This window comes from Artibeus jamaicensis, unplaced genomic scaffold (assembly GCF_021234435.1).
Source record: "Artibeus jamaicensis isolate MK-2021 breed Jamaican fruit bat unplaced genomic scaffold, CSHL_Jam_final contig_240, whole genome shotgun sequence".
Taxonomy (NCBI): domain Eukaryota; kingdom Metazoa; phylum Chordata; class Mammalia; order Chiroptera; family Phyllostomidae; genus Artibeus; species Artibeus jamaicensis.
In genome coordinates, this window is record NW_026521506.1 from 24,663,230 (window position 1) to 24,685,321 (window position 22,092).

Below are 22,092 nucleotides of genomic sequence, written 5' to 3' on the forward strand. Positions count from 1 at the left end.
CTGAGTCCCCCTAGTTACATCCTCAGTCCCTTCTAGCTCCATCTCACTCAGGAGTCCAGACTTTAGTTACATCCTCCTGAGTCCCAGTCCACTCACTCCGGAGAGCAGCCTTTAGTTACATTCTGAGTCTCAAACCCTTCTCACTCAGGAGTGCAGCCCTTAGTTCCCATCTTGAGTCCCCTAGTTCCATCCTCAGTCCCTAAGCCCTTCTCACTCAGGAGTCCAGACTTTAGTTACATCCTCCTGAGTCCCAGTCCACTCACTCCGGAGAGCAGCCTTTAGTTACATTCTGAGTCTCAAACCCTTCTCCCTCAGGAGAACAGCTCATAGATCCCATCTTGAGTCCCAGCTACTACCTTCTCCCTTCTGCCTGCCTCCAAACTTGGCCACTGCTATTTAACATATCTATGAAACCAGTTAAAGGTTATAGATATGTTAAATAACCATTCCTCCAGAGGTTAGCTCCAAAACTGTTGCTATGCAAAATAGCTCTCAATGGCCTGGCTCCATTCATCCCTTCCCCCTGGGGGGGGTGAGGACATCTTATATGTCTCTCCAATATTTCTATACACTTTGAATTCTGGACACCATTCCAAATCTTTTTTTTTTGGGGGCCCCCCCCTTGGCTGTACCCTGTATCAATATCCCTCCTTTCAGATATACACCTTCTTTATAATCATATAAAGGAAAATGGACGCAGATCTCATCTTCTTGTAACTGCTTCGAGCTGAAAATGGACGCTGTCCTACGTACTACGGGGTCAGGGGTGCCCTGAAAGGGGGGGTGCAGCACGGAGGGAGTCCTTCCTGTAAGGGGAAAGACCTTACAGGGTCCTGGTCAGTTGGCTGTCACCTGGACGTCGCAGGCTTGGTGTCCAAAGGCTGGCATTACTGGACCGTTGGCATTCTGGTCAGGTCATATTCTGGAGGTGACAGATTAGGTAAGAAATTGGAAGCACAATTAAATCATAACCATTAATTGACAAAGGCAGACACTCCAGTAAAGAATGGCTTATCTGGTGGAAGGTGTACAAGGCATGTTACACCTATCTAAAAACTCTTGTGCTCCACTATACTTCACTCAGGCTGAGGGGAATACATTAAGATTTCCCTCCTTTCAGATTTCTGCGCCCTTTCTGCCCAAGCCATCGAGACAGAAAAGGGAAATTCAGTTTCAAAGTGAAGCCCACAGACTGCCCCAGCCCTTCACCAACCCAACTACTTAGTTCAGCCAAACCGTTGAGTCTCGGGGGGTGATGACGAAGATGGGCTCCTTAAGTGAGGCCTATATTGCAACCAATCACTCATAGGCATAGGCAGGTCATAGGCATACACTCTATGAAAACAGAGAACACACAGGTTAATTTACACAACAATCCCCAAACCAGTCTCTGCGCCTGTGAGACTGTCTTTTGGGAAGACATTCCATTGCAAGATCCTTTGCACCTGTAAATTGTACATCTTCGGTAACATCACAAACCTGGTTTCAACTTTCAAATGAAAACAAACTTTCAAGACAATTAGCTGCGCCATTCTGATGTCCAATACTAAGCATTGTGATTTTCCTTGAATTATAATTTTTCTCCTTAAGATCACCCTCACTGTTATTTACAGGGACTACTTCGGGTCCCGCTTTTGATTTTGACTGTTCATTTGCATAAACACACCAAGAGCAGCCTGGATCACTTATGATCCCTAAGTCTACTTTGCTGGAACTGACACAGGGAACCCTCAGATTGACTTCTCACTCCGCCCCTCAGGGCACAAACGCAGAGCCACACACCTGCCATCTGGCTTCGCCTGTACCAGTTGTTTCGCTCAAATCCTTGAGCCTCCATTGTGCCTACAGGTTCCTTTTTAGCCAACTTTCAGGAAAGCAACCTTCGTTCCTTCCCTAGAAATACTGGCACGAACCGCACAACCAACTAAAGTACCAGGCTTTTCTTGTGGGCTTTCACTAGCTTCACAGGTCAATCCCAGTTCCTCTGAGCTTTCTGGTAACGACCAGAACACATACATGCCTCCTTCAGGCGTGACATTCCAGCCAAAGTCTTGGTTAACAAAACCACTATTAAAGACTGGTCTTATTGGTTTTATGCAAAGAAACCTTATGTCATCACTCATTCCTTTAAAATGCCAAATTTCTGGAGAGATCAGGTAGGGAGAAAAATACAAATCATAATGGAAAATCCTTTTCCTTGTTCACTTTCCTACAGAGTATGAAGTTTCAGTCTTTCCTGGAATCCTCAATTTCCTTTTCAGAGCAGATACAGAGCAAAATCTGAAACACAGTGTTCCGAAACAATACAGGTAGAGACATTCTCTCGCACCAATGCATCCACTGGTGCCTCACAGAGACATGCTCCTTCAGGCCCGGTCTCTTGGCGGAGACATGCTGCTTTGCCTCAGGCTGAAACACTCATCAGCCTCAATTGACCCTTCCTGGGTCCCAGGTGGCAAAGGCATTCTCCCCAACCGGTTACAGGTGACCTTTCCTAGGTCTTCAGGTACACAGGGTTTCTGATCAGAAACAAAACCAATGGCAGAGACTTGCTCTCTTCCAATCCGGTCTCATGGCAGAGACATGCTGCTTTGCCTCAGGCTGAAACACTTATCAGCCCCAAATGACCCTTCTTGGGTCCCGGGTGGCAAAAGCATTCTCCCCAACCGGCTACAGGTGACCTTAAACAGGTCTTCAGGTACGGAGACATGCTCTTTCAGGCCCGGTCTCTTGGCAGAGACATGCTCTTTGCCTCAGGCTGATACACTCATCAGCCCCAAATGACCCTTCCTAGGTCCCGGGTGGCAAAAGCATTCTCCCCAACCGGTTACAGGTGACCTTCACTAGGTCTTACAATACAGGTTTCTGATCAGAAACAGAACTACATGTGAGAAACTTGCTTTTCCCATGAAACCAGGAAACAAGTAGTTGAGGTTTCCTTTATTCCAGGTTTAAAACTTTCATATTCTTTATACATATTTCTACTCATCTAGATTTAACCATCACTCTCTTTTAATCTTGGTCCCTTTCCCACACTGGGAAGGACTATACTTAAACTCAGTACTTAAACTCAGTATGTGGCAGCCAAAAGTCTATAGCACTACAGGTACCTTCCACTAAAAGTCCCTAGATTCACAGGGACATTTTGCACCTTTCTGAAACTTAGACCTTGCAAATACCTTATAAAGCAGATGGTCACCCTTGGACCTCAGTTCATGACCTTCAAAACCAGAGCCATTACTATCAGAACCAGTTACACAGAGAACCTGACAGCTGCAGTGCTCACACAGCAGCAGCATACAGCCCATAATCAGAAGAGAAGCCTTATCCAGTTCCAACATGGCGGTGCCCATGCACGTGGAGTCATCCAGCATGGCAGCACCCATGCATGCAGGGTCATCCAAGATGGTGATGCCCATGCATGCTCTGTCCTCCATGGTGGGGCACTCACGTGGCTCATCCATTTTACCCAAAATGGCAGCACCCCGACTCTGGTTCCACCCACCTGGGAAGGTTCCAGGACTCCGGTTTCAGGAGCCCCGGAAGCCCCCAAGGCCCCTTCCACCAGCGGGCAAGGGGACACCACAAAGCCACCCTCTACCCAGTGGGGGTGGTGCACTGAGGCTGCAGTCACCAATGCAGGTGGAGAGCAGGCTCCACCCACCTGTAAAGGTGGGGGTTCTGCAGCTCCATTTTCTGGAGCCAAAGTGGCTCCTGGCAACCCCTGCTGCAGCGGGTGAGCAGGGCCCACTTGCAGAGGCTGCGAATCCATGGTGGAGACTTCTCCCACTTGCAGGGCAGGAGAAGCTACAGTGGGCCTCACCTCCCCAGAAAGCAGTGTCACCACAGGAGTTACTGCTGTCTGGGGTCCCTCATTCCCTGGGTTCAGAGAATTAATGAGGTTTCTTTCCTCATCATCTTTCTCCTCCTGTGATCTACTATCAGGAAGGGGTTCTAAGACCCCTTTCTCCTTCTGAACCATTACACGCTTCTCTGTAGAACTACTCATACAGTTCCAACAAAGAAAACAAAGGCTCAGAGCAAAAAGAATACAGGTGGCGTAAAGACCAGGTATTTCCCCTGCTACCGCCCACAATTCTAGCTCCATTATTGCAAAAGAGCAGTCAGAAACCAAGTTTTCAACCCAAAACACTTTCACGTCTTTGCTCCCTTCCCTCTTTTGTTTCCTTTTCACCTTTCCAGGCGTGACTAGGCGGCCGATGCCCTCAAGAGCACAGAGAAATCCTCAGAGACTGGGAAAATTCCAAAGCCTCACTCTCTCGCACCTGAGGGGGTCGGTCTGCCACGGACAATTATCGTCCCGGCGGAGTCGCCAAAAACTGTTACCGAACAAGAGGAGGTCCGTGGGAGGGGCAATACAATATTTGGCCCACCTAGGGATGCCCAAAACTGCTGTACAACAGGGGCCCCTCCCAAAAACCAAAATACTAAAATCTACTGGGCCCTTCTGTCCGCCGCCAATTGGAAACACATCTCTTAAAGCCAGAGATTTGTGAAAAGGAAACAAAATGTTTATTTAATGCTATTCAGGCCTAATGCCACCACTAAAATATCAAAGTCCTTTAGGTTGTACACCTACACCCACACAGCGCTCCCTTCTCCCTCTGTCCCAACTCCGGGTACCGTAAATCAGGAAAAGAGCACACGTCTGTGTTGCAGGCCGCTGGCACCGTCAGCTGTGTCACTGTGCAGGATCTCGAGTTAATCCAAAGTACTGTGGTACCCTCTCATGGTCCACTGGCAAGAGTCCTTTGTACCCAGTTCCAGTCAAAGTCACTGTTGCTTTTCAGGCCCCGCGGCCAAAGGGGGCACCCCAAAGCCGCGTGGGCCTCTTCTACCAAAGCTGCAGGAGTCCGCACTCCACCAAAAGCATGTGGCTGTCTTCTTCACCTGGCTGCAGGGATCTCCATTCTGGCAAAGCTGCCTGGGTTCTTCCCTTTCACCTGGGAAAGAGGGGGTCCACACTCTGCCAAAACCACGTGGCTCCCTCTTTCACCTCACCAACAGGGGGTCCTCACTCTGCTGAAACCGCGTGGCTCTCTCTCCCAGGCCTTCTCACTCAGGAGCGCAGCCTTTAGTTACATCCTCCTGAGTCCAAGCCCTTCTCACTCCAGAGAGCAGCCCCTCATTACCATCTCGAGTCCCTTCTGTTCCATCTTGAGTCCCCCTTCACTACCTTCTCACTCAGGAGTGCAGACTTTAGTTACATCCTCCTGAGTCCAAGCCTTTCTCACTCAGGAGAGCAGGCCTTAGTTACATTCTCCTGAGTCCCAGTCCTACCTTCTCACTCAGGAGTGCAGACCTTGATTACATCCTCCTGAGTCCCCCTAGTTACATCCTCAGTCCCTTCTAGCTCCATCTCACTCAGGAGTCCAGACTTTAGTTACATCCTCCTGAGTCCCAGTCCACTCACTCCGGAGAGCAGCCTTTAGTTACATTCTGAGTCTCAAACCCTTCTCACTCAGGAGTGCAGCCCTTAGTTCCCATCTTGAGTCCCCTAGTTCCATCCTCAGTCCCTAAGCCCTTCTCACTCAGGAGTCCAGACTTTAGTTACATCCTCCTGAGTCCCAGTCCACTCACTCCGGAGAGCAGCCTTTAGTTACATTCTGAGTCTCAAACCCTTCTCCCTCAGGAGAACAGCTCATAGATCCCATCTTGAGTCCCTGCTCACTACCTTCTCCCTTCTGCCTGGCTCCAAACTTGGCCACTGCTATTTAACATATCTATGAAACCAGTTAAAGGTTATAGATATGTTAAATAACCATTCCTCCAGAGGTAGCTCCAAAACTGTTGCTATGCAAAATAGCTCTCAATGGCCTGGCTCCATTCATCCCTTCCCCCTGGGGGGGGGGGGGTGAGGACATCTTATATGTCTCTCCAATATTTCTATACACTTTGAATTCTGGACACCATTCCAAATCTTTTTTTGGGGGGCCCCCCCTTGGCTGTACCCTGTATCATAAGGGTCAACCACTGTCAACTTTTTTTTAACCTCAAAGGGCCAAGTACATTTTATGCAGGGAGTATAAAGAAAGTGACTATCTGCACATTAAGTAAGCTGATTGAGCACACTTTGCTGACCCAAAATGCTGGAGGTTAGAAACAAAACATTTATACTACAAATAATATTGGCTGTTAATTTCAGAGCCTCTTATTTTCTACATACCTCATTCATTTTTAAAAACACACCAACAGCCCTGGCTGGTGTGCTCAGTGGATTGAGTGCCAGCCTGTGAGCTGAAAGGTCGCTAGTTCAATTCACATGTCTGGGTTGCAGACCAGGTTCCCATGTGTGGGTAATCGAGAGGCAACCGATCAATGTTTTTCTTGTATATCGATGTCTCTCTCCCTTTGTTTATTCTTGTCTTCCCCTCTCTCTAAAAAATAAATAAATAAAATCTTTTTAAAAACCCACACAAACACAAAGTCCTATAAGAGCTACCTCAATTATGTCCAGTAGAATAACAGCAAGACAGGGTAATTTTGTGAGTAGCAAGACCCAAAACATTCCATTAAAAACCATATGATGTTGAGCTGTCAAATACCAGGCAGTATTATAGATCAGATAATACTGATAAGTAAAATAATCTTAGTTCATAGTATAGCAGGCTGACTACTCTTGGAATGTGAATGTCTGGGTTGGTTACAAATGCTTCAGTATAACACACCAGTCTTTAGAGATTTTGCAGATGTCTGCTGCCTCTAGAGATTGGAAAAGAAGGAAATATTCTAGTGAATAAATACCCACCCATACAAGAGAAAAGGACATTTGATCACCTTCACATTTTTCCTATTTCTGTTTTTTTATGTTTTTAATTTTTATTGTTATTATATTACAGTTGTCCCAATTTTTCCCCTTTTGCCCTCCTCCATACAGCCTATCCCCCATTCCCACAGTCAGTTTTCAACTCTCGTCCATGTTTCTGGGTCATTCATACATGCTGTATAACTAGTCTCTTCCCTTTCTTTCTACCATTTTCTCACTTCCCCATCCACTCTGGTTACTGTCAGTCTGTTCCATGTTTCATGTCTCTGGTTCTATTTTGCTCACTTATTTGTTTTGTTGATTATTTTCTGCTTATAGGTGAGATCATATGGTATGTCTTTCATTGCCTGGTTTATTTTACTTAGCATAATGCTTTCCAGTTCCATCCATGCTGCCCCAAAGGGTAGGAGCTCCTTCTTTCTTTCTGCTGCATAGAATTCCATTGTGTAAATGTACCACAGTTTTTTGATCCACTCGTTTACTGATGGGCACTTAGGCTGTTTCTAGCACTTGGCTATTGTAAACTGTGCTGCTATGAACATTGGGGTGCATAGGTTCTTTTGGATTAGTGTTTTAGGGTTCTTAGGGTATATTCCCAGCAGCAGAATCACTGGGTCAAAATGCAGTTCCATTTTTAGTTTTCTGAGAAAATGCCATACTGTTTTTCACAGTGGCTGCACCAGTCTGCATTCCCACCAACACTGCACTAGGGTTCCCTTTTCTCCATAGCCTCACCAGCACTTGTTTGTTGAATGATAGCCATTCTGATGAGTGATCACCTCTACTTTTCAACCTTGCAGATTATCCAGAAGGTTCATCATCTCTTGCAGTGGAAACAGAAACGTAGCAGTTTTCACATTTCCTGCATCTCTAAGACAGGTCAGTATTCTAAGGGAGGCACACAGAATGCAACCTGGAGTGCTAAGAGGCAGCTTTGGGAGGTTACTAGGAAAAGAATAAGTTTTCACCTTGGTAAACAAGATGTTAAATTCATCACTCTTGTATTATTCACATATGTAGGAGTTCTAGACATAATTTCCCTATTATGTACTGAAAAAAGATATCTTGATTATCTGTTAACTCACATTTGTCACTTGGACAAAAAGATCTACAGGATGTCCAGAAACTGCCAAACAGCCCATTCAAGTTATGTGCTTTTATACTATGAATTACAAATCTTGTTCTGGTACATTTTAGGCCTTTAAAATGATATACATTACAAATAGGTTCTTTTTTTTTTACTCTATTTTTATTGTTGACACTATTACAGATGTCCCTATCCCCACCCCCCTGCCTGCCTCCACCTTTCCTGTGGCCATCACTACCCTGTTGTCTTTGTCTATAGATCATGCATATGTTCTTTGACTAATCTTTTCACCTTCTTTCATCCAGTCCCCCCTCACTATCTCCCTTCTGACAACTGTTCCATGAATCCATGCCTCTGTCTCTATTTTGTTCATCAGGTTATTTTGTTCGTTAGATTCCAGGCTCTTTCTGCCTGAGTCCATTATGTCAGCTAACAATCTACTCTTACCCACTCACAGGCAAAAGCACCATCTTTATACTCTAATTCTCCCAAAATGCCACTAATTTGTTCAGCAGTGTCAGGCAGCATTATACATGAGATCGTCTTTTGTCTAGTGAAAAGCTAAAGAGCCTTCTCTTTGCAACATTCACAAGGAAATAATCCAGTGTAATTCAGTATTAAATGGAGATTTTTTTTTAGTGATAGAAATACCAGTGAGTTCAAAGCTCTAATCTGATAAGCTTTCAGTTTTATTCCCGTGAAAAAGCTAGCAATTATTCAGAAGCCTATCAATCTGTTTATGGGCTCTTGGGTCTTCACTTTTTTCCCTTATAAAACTCTGCTGTGTGCCAGTATAGTTACTGTATAAGATCTTGTATTTGCCAGCTACTTTGCTGTTGTATTTGATGTATATTATCTCATTTAATCCTTGCAGCAACTCTGTGAGGTGAATGTTATTATTCCCATTTTACTTATAAGAAAACTGTAGTCCAGAGATGTTAAATCATCTTTCCAGCTAGTCAATGGATAAACTGAAATTGCAAACCGGGTCTGTCTGACCTCAGAGCATGCTCTTACCACTGTGGCACTACATTTAAAAACATAACTTCAACTATTTACCAGTACTTCACTTACAATCAAAGGTTAAAAATAGAGAAGAATTAAATGTCCTTTTATCCATAGCACTGATGAAATGTTTGATATTTAAGTGAGACAACTGGTATGGTAGCATTTGGATTTCAGTTACCCATGGCATATACCTCTCGCATTTTTTTTATTTTTGCATTTTACTATGAATATTCTATGAAGCACTAGTATTTTGACTTATTAACAGATGTTAAAGGGGAATGAAGTTCTCTGCTGAAATAAATTTAGGGAACCCTGTATTAGCAAAATTAGAGAGTTGTCTTTACCATAGGGATTCTCAAGACTTTTACTATGCAAATTAGTTTTGTGACTCTCCAAAAGGAGAATGTAGTAGCCCTCTGAACCTATTTGACTGAACTTATTTTATTTTGTGCAGATCATAGAACCTTACCTTTACTGTAGTACTTATCAGGACTTACAATATGCTAAGGAACTTTGTCAATCCCCAAAAGTGTAATAAATCTTGTCAAACTTATATTACCATATATCTCTTTTTTCAGAATGGATTGAGTGAATGTTAAATCATAAAATATATTTTGATATAATTTCCTTGATAAGAAAAATTGCTTTTAAGCAATGCTTTTCCCACAGCTCTCTGTTAAAATAGATTAAATGATTAATTTTGTAGGAAGAATGGGGGAATCATTTCAAAACTTAACCAAGATATGAAGAATTTGTAATGTGTATAGATAATTACTATAGTGATGTTTATAAAAACTCCAAATAGAAAACAACCTAAATGCCAACCAATAAAAAAATGAGTGAATAAGTTATGTATGTCTATGTCCAAGCTATTACATTCTTTATATGTATTTCTTTTATTTTTAGAAGTTTAAAAAATTAAAATATGAAGAATAAAATGATTACTCATCTACTTACAACTTAGGATTAACAAATGCTAACATGTTTTTTCTCAAATTTTTATATATAAAAATTATTGTCATGTGCCTGGCTGGTGTAGCCCAGTGGATTGAGCACAGGCTGCAAACCAAAGGATCACTGGCTCAATTTCCAGTCAGGGCACATACCTGGGTTGCAGGCCAGGTCCTCCGTGGGGGATTTGTGAGAGGCAACCACACACTGATGTTTCTCTCCCTCTCTTTCTCCTCCCCTTCTCCTCTCTCTAAAAAATAAATAAATAAAATCTTTTAAAAAATTATTGCCATGTTTATATACAATAAGCACAGATTCTAGATATTTTCTTCAGAATGAAACTATAAACTTGGAGAAACATTTGTAAAACTTATAAAACAAAATTTAACATCATTAATTCACAGATATCTTGGAAATCAGTAAAAAAAGAAAAACACAACAGTTAGAAATGGGTAAAGGTATAATTGAAAAAATAAAAGTAAAAGTGAAAAATAAACATAAAATTTGTTCAACTTCATTAGAAAGCAATACAAAATAAAATTACCCCCCCAAACAATTTCTGTCTATGAAGCAATCAATTAGTATAAATTAGAGTACCTAATGTTGGCAAGGCTATGTGGAAAACAGATGCTTTTTAAATTTTTATTGAGCTTACTGGAGTTGCATTGGTTAAAAAAATTATTTAGGTTTCAAGGTTACAATTCTATCTGTTTATTGTATTATGTGTTCACCACCCAAATTTACCACTTATCCTTCCTTTACCCTCCTGTACCCCCCTCATCCCCTTTCCCTCTGTTAATTACCATACTGATTTCTGTGTCTATGAGGGTTTTTTGCTTAATTCCTTCACCTATTTCACTGAGCACCCCCCCAATAGCTGTTAGTCTGTTCTCTGTATCTATGAGTCTGTTTCTATTTTGTTTGTTTATTTTATTCATTAGATTCCACATATAAGTGAAATCATGTGGTATTTGTCTTTCTCTGACTGGCTTATTTCAGTTAACATAATACTCTCCAGGTCCATCCATGCTGTTGCAAAAGGTAAGATTTTCTTCTTTTTTAGAGCTCGGTAGTATTCCATTGTGTAAATGTACCACAGCTTTTTTATCTACTTGTCTACTGAAAGCACTTGGGTTGCTTTCAAATCTTGGTGATTGTAAATAATGCTGCAATGAACATAGGGGTACATATATAATTTTCAATTAGGGTTTTGGGTTTCTTTGGATATATTTCCAGAAGTGGAATTACTGGGTCATAAGGCAGTTCCATGTATAATTTTCTGAGGAAAATATGTACTGTTTTCCACAGTGGCTGCCCCAATCTGCATTTCCACCAACAGTGCAGAAGGGTTCCCCTTTATCCATATCCTTGCCAGCACTTGTTGTTTGCTGACTTATTGATGATAGCCATTCTGACAGATGTGAGGTCATATCTCATTGTTGTTTTAATTTGCCTTTGTCTGATGTTGTGATATTGAGCATCTTTTCATATGTCTATGGGCCATCTGTATGTCCTCTTTGGAGAAGTGACTATTAAGGTCCTTTGCGCAAAAGCCAGTTATCAAGAGGCAAGGATTGGTGCAAGGGAAATCCATTTATTTCAGAGCCAGCAGCCTGAGAAGAGGGAAGACTAATTTCACAAAGACCATCTTAACATGTCAGTGCAGGCAGGGGTTTTTATGAGCCTGGAAGGGGTAGGAAGAACAAAGGAAACTGGTGGGAGGAAGGGGGTTGCTGGCTCCCTGTTGAAGGTGGTATGTGTGACTCAGTGCAGTGTGCTCCAGTAACCATCTCAGAGCCAATCAACAGTTGGTCTGGTTTTTGTCATCCTGGTTTTACTGTCAAAGGCAAGCAAATGTCCTGGAGCTAAAATGCCTGGAAGCTGGAGTCTGCTTCATTTGAGGTTAGTTCCTAGAATCCCTTAAGGAAACAGGCAGTTTATCCATAGCTACATGTGATTTTACAAGTCCTTATTTACAGAAACAATTTTAAGAGAATGATGGTGTGGGTTACACCAGTTCTTAGGTTTGCTGACAATGTGCTCTTTATCCCAACATGAAGGGTGCGGAAAGGCAAGCTCTCAGAGATTGGGGAAAGCTGGTCAGGCTCTGTTGCTGTGTTTCTCTGTCTGAAATGCCAATTGCCAGACATTCGCCATACCTCTGTGCTTCCTCTCTGCCCAGGTCACTGGGCTCAGCCGCAGTTTGTACTGCCCACTCCTGCAAGAATGCTCTCTAAATCTCTTTGCTCCTACTGGCTGAAGGGAGTGCCATTCCACAACCTGATTTCTCCCCTCTCCGGGCTGAGCCCCACAGTGAGTGCTGGGCTGCAGGGCTGTGTCTGTGGTTCATCTCTGTTTTTCTCCTTTCCCACTACCCCAGTTCACTCCCATTTGCCCACCTTTAGATGTTTCAATTAGTGGATCTGTCAGACATGTTTGTGCATTAGCCAGGAATCCTTTGTTGAGTTATAGCTGTTCAAATTGTTGAAACTTCAAGGGGAGAGACCAAGAAGACCTCTCATGCCACCATTCCTCTGACCTAGAATTCATTTTATAAGTACATTAAACATATTTATAACAGATAAGATAAAAAACTATGTATAACATCAAAATCACCCATAATCCACCACTGAAAGATTACTTACATTAACATTTGGCTGTATCCTCTCAAATATTTTCTATGAATATATTTTTTTAAACATTGAGGTCATATTGTATTCAGTTTTGAGTTCTGCTTTTTTTAACTAATGCTGAAAATAATTTTCCATTATATCAAGACACTGTTGTTTACTTAACCAATTCACTGCTGTTCAACATTAAGATTTTATCTAATTTTCACTATTATGAATAAGGCTGCCAATAATATCATTGGGCATAAATCTTTTTCCTAATTAATAATGATTTTCTTAGGATAAAATTTTAGAAGCAAAATTACCGGTATGAACTTTTTAACAACTCTTAATATACACACCAAATTGTTTTCCAAAAACTTATACTAATAACAGCTACCTGAGTACCCACTATGTGCCAAATATCATTTTAGATAGATTTTATTATGCCTTATTTACAGATGAAGACACTACGGTCCACTGATATTATTTGTCTAGAGTCAAAGAGACAACAGGTAGCAAAGCTAGAATTCAAATTCAGAATTGCCTAATTTCAAAGCTCATGTTATTTCCATGTGAATATTAAAATATAAATTGTTTTTGCATGATGATATTATTATATACTTACTGGATAAAATGTGGAAAATACAAATAGATAGTAGAAAAAATAAAAATAAATTACCCATGAATTCACCACTTACAACAATTTAATGTATTCCTCAGGTCTTTGTTCCAGATACAATTACTAGGTTAAAAATAACTGTAATGTTGCATATGTAATTTTGCATTCTGCTTTTATTACTTAACATTTTTAATGCTGACCCATATTCTTTATAGACATGTAACAGTTGCACGTTATTGTCAGTGGATGTTGCCATGTGTATGTTTAAGTTGTTCAGCTCACCTGTGAATTTCTGTTTTTATTCATAGGATCATCTATCTCCTATGAAGTTTACAGAGTTCAATGTTGGGACCCATCCTAATCTTCAAAATAAGTCACCATGGAGGATTGAAAGCTTCACTACATGAAAGCATTTTGTCAAATACTTGCTGTGAAAATAGGTGTTTTGGAACTTTACAAGTCATTTAATTTACTGACTGAATTCATCAATCTGGTAGCAGTTAATACCATCCAGTCTTCTTCTCTCCACCCCTACCCCACCTCAATCTGTGAAAGCCTAAATGCATATAAATCTTTCTAGAGGCTATTTTCATTCTTCTTACGTGGCAAAGAAGAATTCAAAAGACTTTCTCGGTGTCTTTAACTCCCCTGGAAAGTCTATTAATCATATCTATAGTGTCTTTGTGGAACTGAGGGGAATCAGACTGCAGACTACATTTGCTGCTTGTATGCATGTGCATTGACAAGCATGCACATATGTAGTACATTTACACAAAATTCTGCTATGGTATTGTGAAAATCAAGTTTAAAAACTCCGTGGTGTTTATTCAATATTTTTTTAAATAGCAATTTAAATATATGCTGAACTGTGAACATCATCCCTATATCAGGTCCCTAAAACTCCCCAAGAGAGATTTGACACACTGCGATCAGGGTCCTCAAATTGGGAACTGAACAGCAATGTAAATGTAAAACCTGATGTCTGTCATAGATGTGTGGTATTCCTGAAAGTACCACAGCTAGTTGGGAAGATCAGATCAAATCAGATTTCTAGTTTATTAAATATAACAATTAGTGTTTTATATACACTTGTAATACCAGCCTGTGGTAAAATTCTCTAATTACTTTTATTCTTTTTTTCTGCTACCTAGCTTTATTTTAGCTTTTATGAGTTATTGTTATGGTGAAGAAAAACTATAAGCATAGGTTATGGGCCATTGATTTTGTTAAGGAGGTTAATGGTAATTTTGGGGTTTAATTACAATACTATTATTCATCAGGATAAAATTTTACAATTGAAATTGGCCTAAGGGTTAGCATTAAAGATCTGTGTTTTCACAGCAAGCTTTAGTGTACAGATAGTGATAATCTAATAGTAATATGACAATCCTTTGTTTTTCTTTGTTTCTTGTTTTTTTAGTTTCAGTGATATCTCAGCCATGAGATAGTTTACATTCATTTCCCCATTAATTTATAATCATCCATTCTTTTAGTACCAGTACCTAAATTAATGAGTATGGACACTAATACTGCTTCTTTATAATAATACCTAACAGTATTAATGATGTTTGTTTCCCAGTCAGTGCTCTAGTGCCCAGCTCTTGACCATAGAAATCCCAGCTCTTCCAGAGATCAATCAGTGTTACAGGCATCTTCCAAATATCAAGGAGTTGAGCTCCTGGAGGAATATTAGGTTTACTAAATTATTTTCCCTCAAACCTTACTGAGTAGAAAGAGTTGCCTGCCACAATCAACTCAGTGTTCAGGCTCCAGTGGAGCTGAGAAAGTGAGCAACCCAACTATTTAAAGCAACAAAAGACTTGTTTATTTGGATTCTCTAGGTAATTTTAGTCAAGATAAGATTTTTATTATAAGTTAAATTGATCGTGGCCAGCATATCACTTGAGGGAATAGTAGACATGACTAAATATATCAGGGCCAGGGGCTGTTTCTCAAACTCAGATGCTAAGAAGCAGCCTAGAAGACTATGCATACTGGATTTCCCAATGAAATTCTGTATATTCAGATGGGAATAGTTTTCCCCTTCCTCTCTCCCTCCAAGACACTCCTTTGTTTAGGTTTCTCTTGAAAGCTTATTTGGCCATCCACATGGCCTTATGATGGACAAGACTTGCCTTCTATTTGTATACAAATGTACCTTTAAAGGTAGGCCTATTACTTCATAGCCAGTGGGCCTCAAAGAAAGCCTTTCTCTTTTCCATGTGTCATCTTCTGCCAAGGGTTTAGGCAGAGTAGCTGTTAACTATAATTCAAAGCCAGAAAGGAAGCAAGATCTTCTTTGATGCATAGAGTCTATTAGCACTCATAGAAATCAGGTCATAAAGCTCAGGAAAGGTAAAATGCAAAGCCGACAGATTTACAGTCTTCAAAAGGCCAAATAAATCAGTGTTTTTACTGGGGGCTTAGTGAAATAAAGAAACCTTATTCCTGTCTCAGCACCTTGATCTCAGTAGTTTATACACTGATAATATCCATAGATTGAGTATTGACTACATACATAAGCATTCCTCCAATTGGTTCATTATTGAAACAACAGAGAGATTTGTTTAATTAGCATATCCTTTGCCTGCTTTGGCTCCTTTGCCTGCTCTTCCTTGCAGCCCTGTCCAATAACCTCTGTGGGATCTCATTCCCCAATATTTGGTGCCCATTCTTCCCCATTTGCAACATGAGAACACTCATTAGGATCCCACAGCTAAAAGGTGCTATGTAATCTTTAGTGCTCTTATATGTATTATTGCAGGATTAGAATGAAGAGTTTAACCATAACAGTATTTCTATGTAAACCAGCACTCTCCATTCTTCCATGTTCTCATTGCTGATTTGTTCTTTCAGAGATTAGGGTACTTTATTAATGTTTTCCATTAATTCCAACAATGTTCTTAGAAATAGACAGAGTAGAAATTATTTCCGTATGGTACAGGTAGAAAAATTAAGGCCAAATAAATGAAATGCCCTCCAGAGGCACCTAGCTGTCTGGAACAAAACAATTTCCAGTGTACTGTTAGAGCGACTTGGCTTCTTAGTACTGCAATTACCATGCAGCAGCTTAGAACAGTGAGAGAAATTAGGCCAAGATCACATTTCAGAAGAGTCCTACTTTGTCTATAATCTGAAAGCATGCATTTTATGCAACTCTTTTTCTCTATGTGACATAAATGTAATATGTGCCTCTTTACCCCACTGGCCCCATGTGACACATACATTTCATACTACATGGCATCAGCCAGTCATTATCTCCTCTGGAAACCCATAGAGCCAAATCTCAGGGCTGACTTTGTCAGTGAAATTAATGTGCTTCCCCATGTTTATGCCAAATTGCACAAAATGTAGACATTGCAGTAAATGGAGACTTAAGCACAACCCTAGCAGGTATGTTTTAAGAATATTGAATGCACATATTGTAAAGTGCACCTGAAATTTAACATGACCCAAATTCACAGTAATGGAACAGTAATGCAGAGCCAATCCCTTTCCCTTCTCATCACACTATCTCCAAAATGGGCTGCCTGGTGATGAGAAGCAGATACTTTAAAGGAATAATTCTCTGTCCTCTCCTAGAAAAACGTCCAACAGTCACTGCAAGTGAAAAACATTCCATTTATACATTCTAGAACCTCTGCTTCCATAGTAGCTAAACTACTCATTTGGTTCAAAAGACATGTTCTGTGTTTCTTTCAGCCATAGAAAGCAAATAATAAGATTGTTCAACTCTTCTGAAGTCCCATGTTAGTAGAAAATTGATAAATTCCATCCAATCAGTAGAAAATGTTTTATTGAGTATGGTACATCTACATTTCTTTAACTATAGCTGTAATGTGCCATATTAAATTGTAATTTTTTGCATGCAGGTGTTATGTAATATAATAATGAATGGGTGGCTCCTAATAGCATGCAACCCATGAATGTTTACTACCCCAAAACAAATAAGGTTGTGTCCCACACAGTGTTCAAAAGTATTACATGTGTTCTTTGTACAAGCCTGGTATATGGCCATCAGCACAATGAGTTAAAACAGGCAATGAATGTTGTATATCAGGAAATACATTCTAAGTAGGGACTGGTGTTAAAGAAGAGGAAAATAACAATAAGATGCAGTCAAGGAATAATTGCTGTCACTCTGCTGGCTAAATCAGCAAAGAGACACAGCAGAAAAACCAATACTGGGTCTTGGTAATATATGAAATGTATTGGAGATCCGGAGAAAGAAAGGCCCTGGGGACCTGAGCAAGTAAGCTCAAGTTGCCAATTTGCTACAAGTCCTTTTTCCCTCCAGTCTGCTCAGAGTAATTATATATGGTATTCTTAAAACCCTGTGTCTTGCTAGAGAAATACCCACAAATACTAATCAGCCTTATCTTCCTATGTTCTTTATTAAAAGTATATGCATAAAATTGTTGTTTCTTTTATGTATTGTGCTTTTGTTAAATAATGTTGGCAAAGCCTAATATTTCAGACCACTTTGATAGAAGTTTCTATACATTTTATTTCATGAGGTTATAGCAGATTTTATTAACTCCCAGGTTGATTGTTATGTTTGGTATGTAGACTCCTCTATAACTTCTCATTTTCCAAGCACATCTCCCATCCCATGCTCAGTATTTCTCTTATGATCCAACATGGATATAACTTGGGAAATTAGCAGCAATGGATTTTAGACAGAAAACTGACTAGTCTAATGGCACTGGATTATGTTAAGTCTCTGCTCAGCCTCACACATCTTTTGCTGTTACCTCTGTTACTGTTATAAGTAAAAAGAAAAAGAAAGAACTCATGTACCTACGCATGATATGAACTCGGTTCAGTTTTTTAATACAATTAAGACTATGTTTATTGCTCTCCAGATGCATATCACCTGAAAAAATAATACAATGATTCTGAGAAAAGACCACACAGGTCCACTTTCTCTTAAATTACACATTACAGTTAGAGAAATATGTGAAGAGACCCTCATTAAATAAGCCCCAAATAAAGTTCTCCTCAATAGATGTACCATTTGCATAAAAATTCCTTATCAGAAAGCATAAAGAATATCCCCCTCAATTAGCCAACAAGAAGGCAGAAAGCATTGAAAAATGCACAGCATTAAAAGCTGAATTTGGAAGTTGTTGACTGGAATAAATAATAATGGAGAACTTGAATCAATGTCAGAGAAGCCAACCCACAGAAGTCAGGCTTAACACAAAACCAGAAAGAAGTCCTTTATTGCAGTTAAGCTCATTTTAAAAAAGTACTTTGTCCTAGGTGAATACCTCAAACATCTCTGCTGAAATCCCATTTCATTTATTGCAATACATCACCCACAAACAGTTTGAATTTATATTACAAACACAATGTAAAAAATTCAAATTTTTTACAAAGGACAACTATTTTTTCCTAGATAAAAAAAAGGCATAAATGAAGCAACATGTACATAAGAATCTTATTTGAGTAGACATTCCTAAGGAAATTCAAGATATTGATGTTTAAAAGGAAACTATACATATAAAGATATACATACAATGATTTCTACAGGAATGTGTGAACATATTGACATGCATTTCTATATTTTATAAGCAAAAAATTTAAATTAATTTTCTCACCATATACAAGGACATTGAAAAACTAGTCAGTTTCTCTTTGAATATTAAAATACTCTCACAGAGTAGCATAATGTTTCAATGTTTAGACAGACTTCTAACTCTGCAGAGGAGGAAAATATATGATAGTTAAAAACACATTTTAAGCAAACTTTTAAATAAGTATTTGAATATGTTTATGATTTTGAAAGATTTTTCTCATAAACCTTAATGGAAATATTCAAAATAATTCTGCAAATTGGCACAGTATCAGACCCAGGTCCTGACAATGTTAGTAAACTCCAAAATAAATCTGGCTGTTGCACTTCAGTGCCATTTGCAACAATATGGATAGACCCAGAAGCTGTGCTATGCAAATAAGTCAGAGAAAGACATAATTCAACTTATTTGTGAAGTTAAAAAAATCAAAACACATTAACAAAACAAAACAAACTACTGAAACAAAGAAAGTGATGTTTGCCAGGCAGAAAGAGGTAGATGAAAAGGGTAGTGGGGGATACAGTCAATAGTAGTGTGATAACTTGGCATAGTGACACATGGTTACTAGACTCAGTGTGGTAATCACATAAGATATAGAGATGTTGAATCACTGTGTCATACACCTGTAACAAGTACAATATTTTATGTCAACTATACTTAAATAAATAAGCAAATCTACAAAAAAAGAATTTCAATAAAAACAAAATACAATCACTATAGAAAGCAAAAGTTTTGTTGTTCCGGGAGCCACCATAACCACCCTGTACATATGTGCACTAACGGGAAACAGTGCCCTTATTTAACACATGTGTCCTGGTATATATGACTTTTATAGCTTTTTTGTAAGTTATTTAAAGTGCCATAAAAACTAGTTTTGGGATAAATATAGCAGTTTGATTTTGTAGGGTGCCCCTGCCTGAGATTTTGGTGACTCTTGAGACTAATACTTTGGGGTATTATTGTAAAAATGTCCATCTGTGTTTGACAGGGCAGCAAGGACATTCCAAGAACACCGTAGAGACCCCAAGATCTCTTCCCAGTCCTGGGCATTACTTGTTGTAAGGGACCCTGGGCCAAGAGGCTGCAGTATGTCCCCTGAACACACTGTGGCTATAACCTTTGACCTGAGAAAACTCAAAGAACTCCAGTGAGCACACTGGCTGCTCCCTGGTGCATCTGGAAGTCCCAGGAGGGAGCTTGGGCAGATCACCCCAGACCCCCCCAGGGCCTGTATTGTCTCATGTCCAGTCCTGTTCAATGACTACATGATTATAACAGCTGAATAAGACTCTGTATATGGAGGGGAAAGTTTTATTCTTAGAACATTAAAGAATGCAGATTACTAATTAGTCAAAAATTGTAATTACATTATACTTATCAATCCACTGTCATACCATTCATAAATTACCTTGGACAGTTAGAAAATACTTATTAATGTGGTTCTGCAGGGCCCAATCAAATGCAAATCTGAAGTTGTTTCTGAATCACAAGAATCTGTGTGCCAGGGATACTGGGTGTTGAGACTTGAAAGTTCTGTGAGATGTAAAATATCAAGGGGCGATAGAGGGGGTCATAAGCCAAGATGAGATAGAAAACATTGACATTTTAACCCCCTTCCCACTTGGTTATAATTTACCCTAAAATTTGAAGCTTTCTATTTTCAATCTATTAAAATTGTAATGCTGTTGAGGGTAAAATTAATTTAACTCTTCTATGTCTTTTTAGTTGACTGATCTAGAGACAACTTCAGATTTGCATTTCTACAGCTGCCTCTGTTTAATTATCTTACCAGAACCACATGGAACATTTATTTCTAAATGTTATGTTTAAATGTTTTCATTTGTCATGAACATATTAAGTTTTCTACATTTTATTTACCTGAAAGTTTTGGATGACCTCAGTTCAGCCAAAGTTTTCAGAAACAACTTTGCATTTATATGACTATTGTCAAAGGGTGTAGACACTACAATCCTAGATGATAAATAAAACAACATATTTGGGGATATATGCTTTTATTTCTCTGGGGTGTATACCTAGTTATGGGATTATTGGATCATATCACTCTATGTTCAACTATTTGACGAACTGCCAAACTGTTTTCTAAAGCAGAAGCATTATTTTACACTAAGCAGTGTATGAGGATTCTGATCTTTCCACACCTTTGCAAACATTTAAAAAATATTTGTCTTATTACAGCCATCCTGATGGGTGGTATCTCGTGTTGTTTTTATTAAAGTGTAGTTGGCATACAACATCATATTAGTTTCAAGTGTACAACATAGTAGTTTAACATTTCATATCTTACAATATGATCACCACACTAAGTCTAGTAACCATCTGCCACCATGCGCAGTTATCACACTCTTATTGACTATATTCCCCTTGGAATCTTTGTATTGCTACACAATCTAGCTTTTAAATCTACTTCTTCATGATAATAATTTTCATTTCCATGTGTTATCATCTTTCCACACACTATTGTCAAAAAAGAAAAGGGGGGTACTAGAAAGAAAGGCAGATAGGGATGTTGTTGAACTCATTTGAGGTTGCCTTAAACCAGGGACCCTAGCTTTATTTTCGTCATGGACTCCTTTGAAAAATCTAAGCAAGGCTATGAACACTCTCCATATAAAAATACATGAACATGCACAGAAAATTTTACCATTTCAGAGGGTTCTCAGAGACTGAAATATATTCATATATCCTACCTAGTTAAGAACTCCTATCTTATCCCTGGCTGATGTGGTTCAGTGGATTGAGCACCAGCCTGAGAACCAAAGAGTCACTGGGTCAAATCCCAGTCAGGGCACATGCCTGGATTGCAGGTCAGGTCCCCAGTGGGAGGTGTGTGAGGCAACCACACATTGATGTTTCCCTCCCTCTCTTTCTCCTTCCCTTCCCCTCTCTAAAAATAAATTAATTTTTTTCAAAAAGAATTCTTACCTTAAACTGAGTCCTGTTTTTATAGAATCAAATAAGTGAACCTGTATGGGATACTATGTTACATTATCAAATTGGGATACACTTTACCAATTAATGCAAAATCCACTACTGAGTTTATTATATTTTTAGAATTTGCTATTTGCATAATCTACCCCCCTTGCTTGAAGCTTTGGAGCAGTTGGATGAGCAGAATGGTTGTTGCTAACAATATCAGAGAGATGGGCAGTGTACATAGTCAGTACTATGTGAAATTGTCTCTTCACACAACAGGGGACAAAATATTTCTCATCAAATTAAAGAAATTTTAACATGACAACTGTTGGGATATTTAACTCATGTCAGTGTTATTTTTAGTGACATTGACATTGGTTTTTAAATGTCAGAAATTGGTTTTTAAAGATAATTTTCTGTTATAAGCATTATGCTCATTTTTATTCTCAACCCCCTGTCATTTATTGGATCTTATAAGTCACATGATTAAAGTTTGAATAGCTCTTTTAATTGTG

General features: G+C 39.4%; 1 protein-coding gene across 1 annotated transcript in view; it reads left to right on the forward strand.

Moving 5' to 3' along the window:
* ZDHHC15 (zinc finger DHHC-type palmitoyltransferase 15) overlaps nucleotides 1-20,429 on the forward strand; it is a 109,189-nt gene extending 88,760 nt beyond the window's left edge. Inside the window, exons 11-12 of the mRNA XM_037139551.2 lie at nucleotides 7,588-7,666; nucleotides 13,373-20,429. Of these exons, the coding sequence (XP_036995446.1) occupies nucleotides 7,588-7,634 (47 nt within the window). The 3' untranslated portion in view covers nucleotides 7,635-7,666; nucleotides 13,373-20,429. The remainder of the gene's footprint in view (nucleotides 1-7,587; nucleotides 7,667-13,372) is intronic.
* Nucleotides 20,430-22,092: the final 1,663 nt, after the last annotated feature.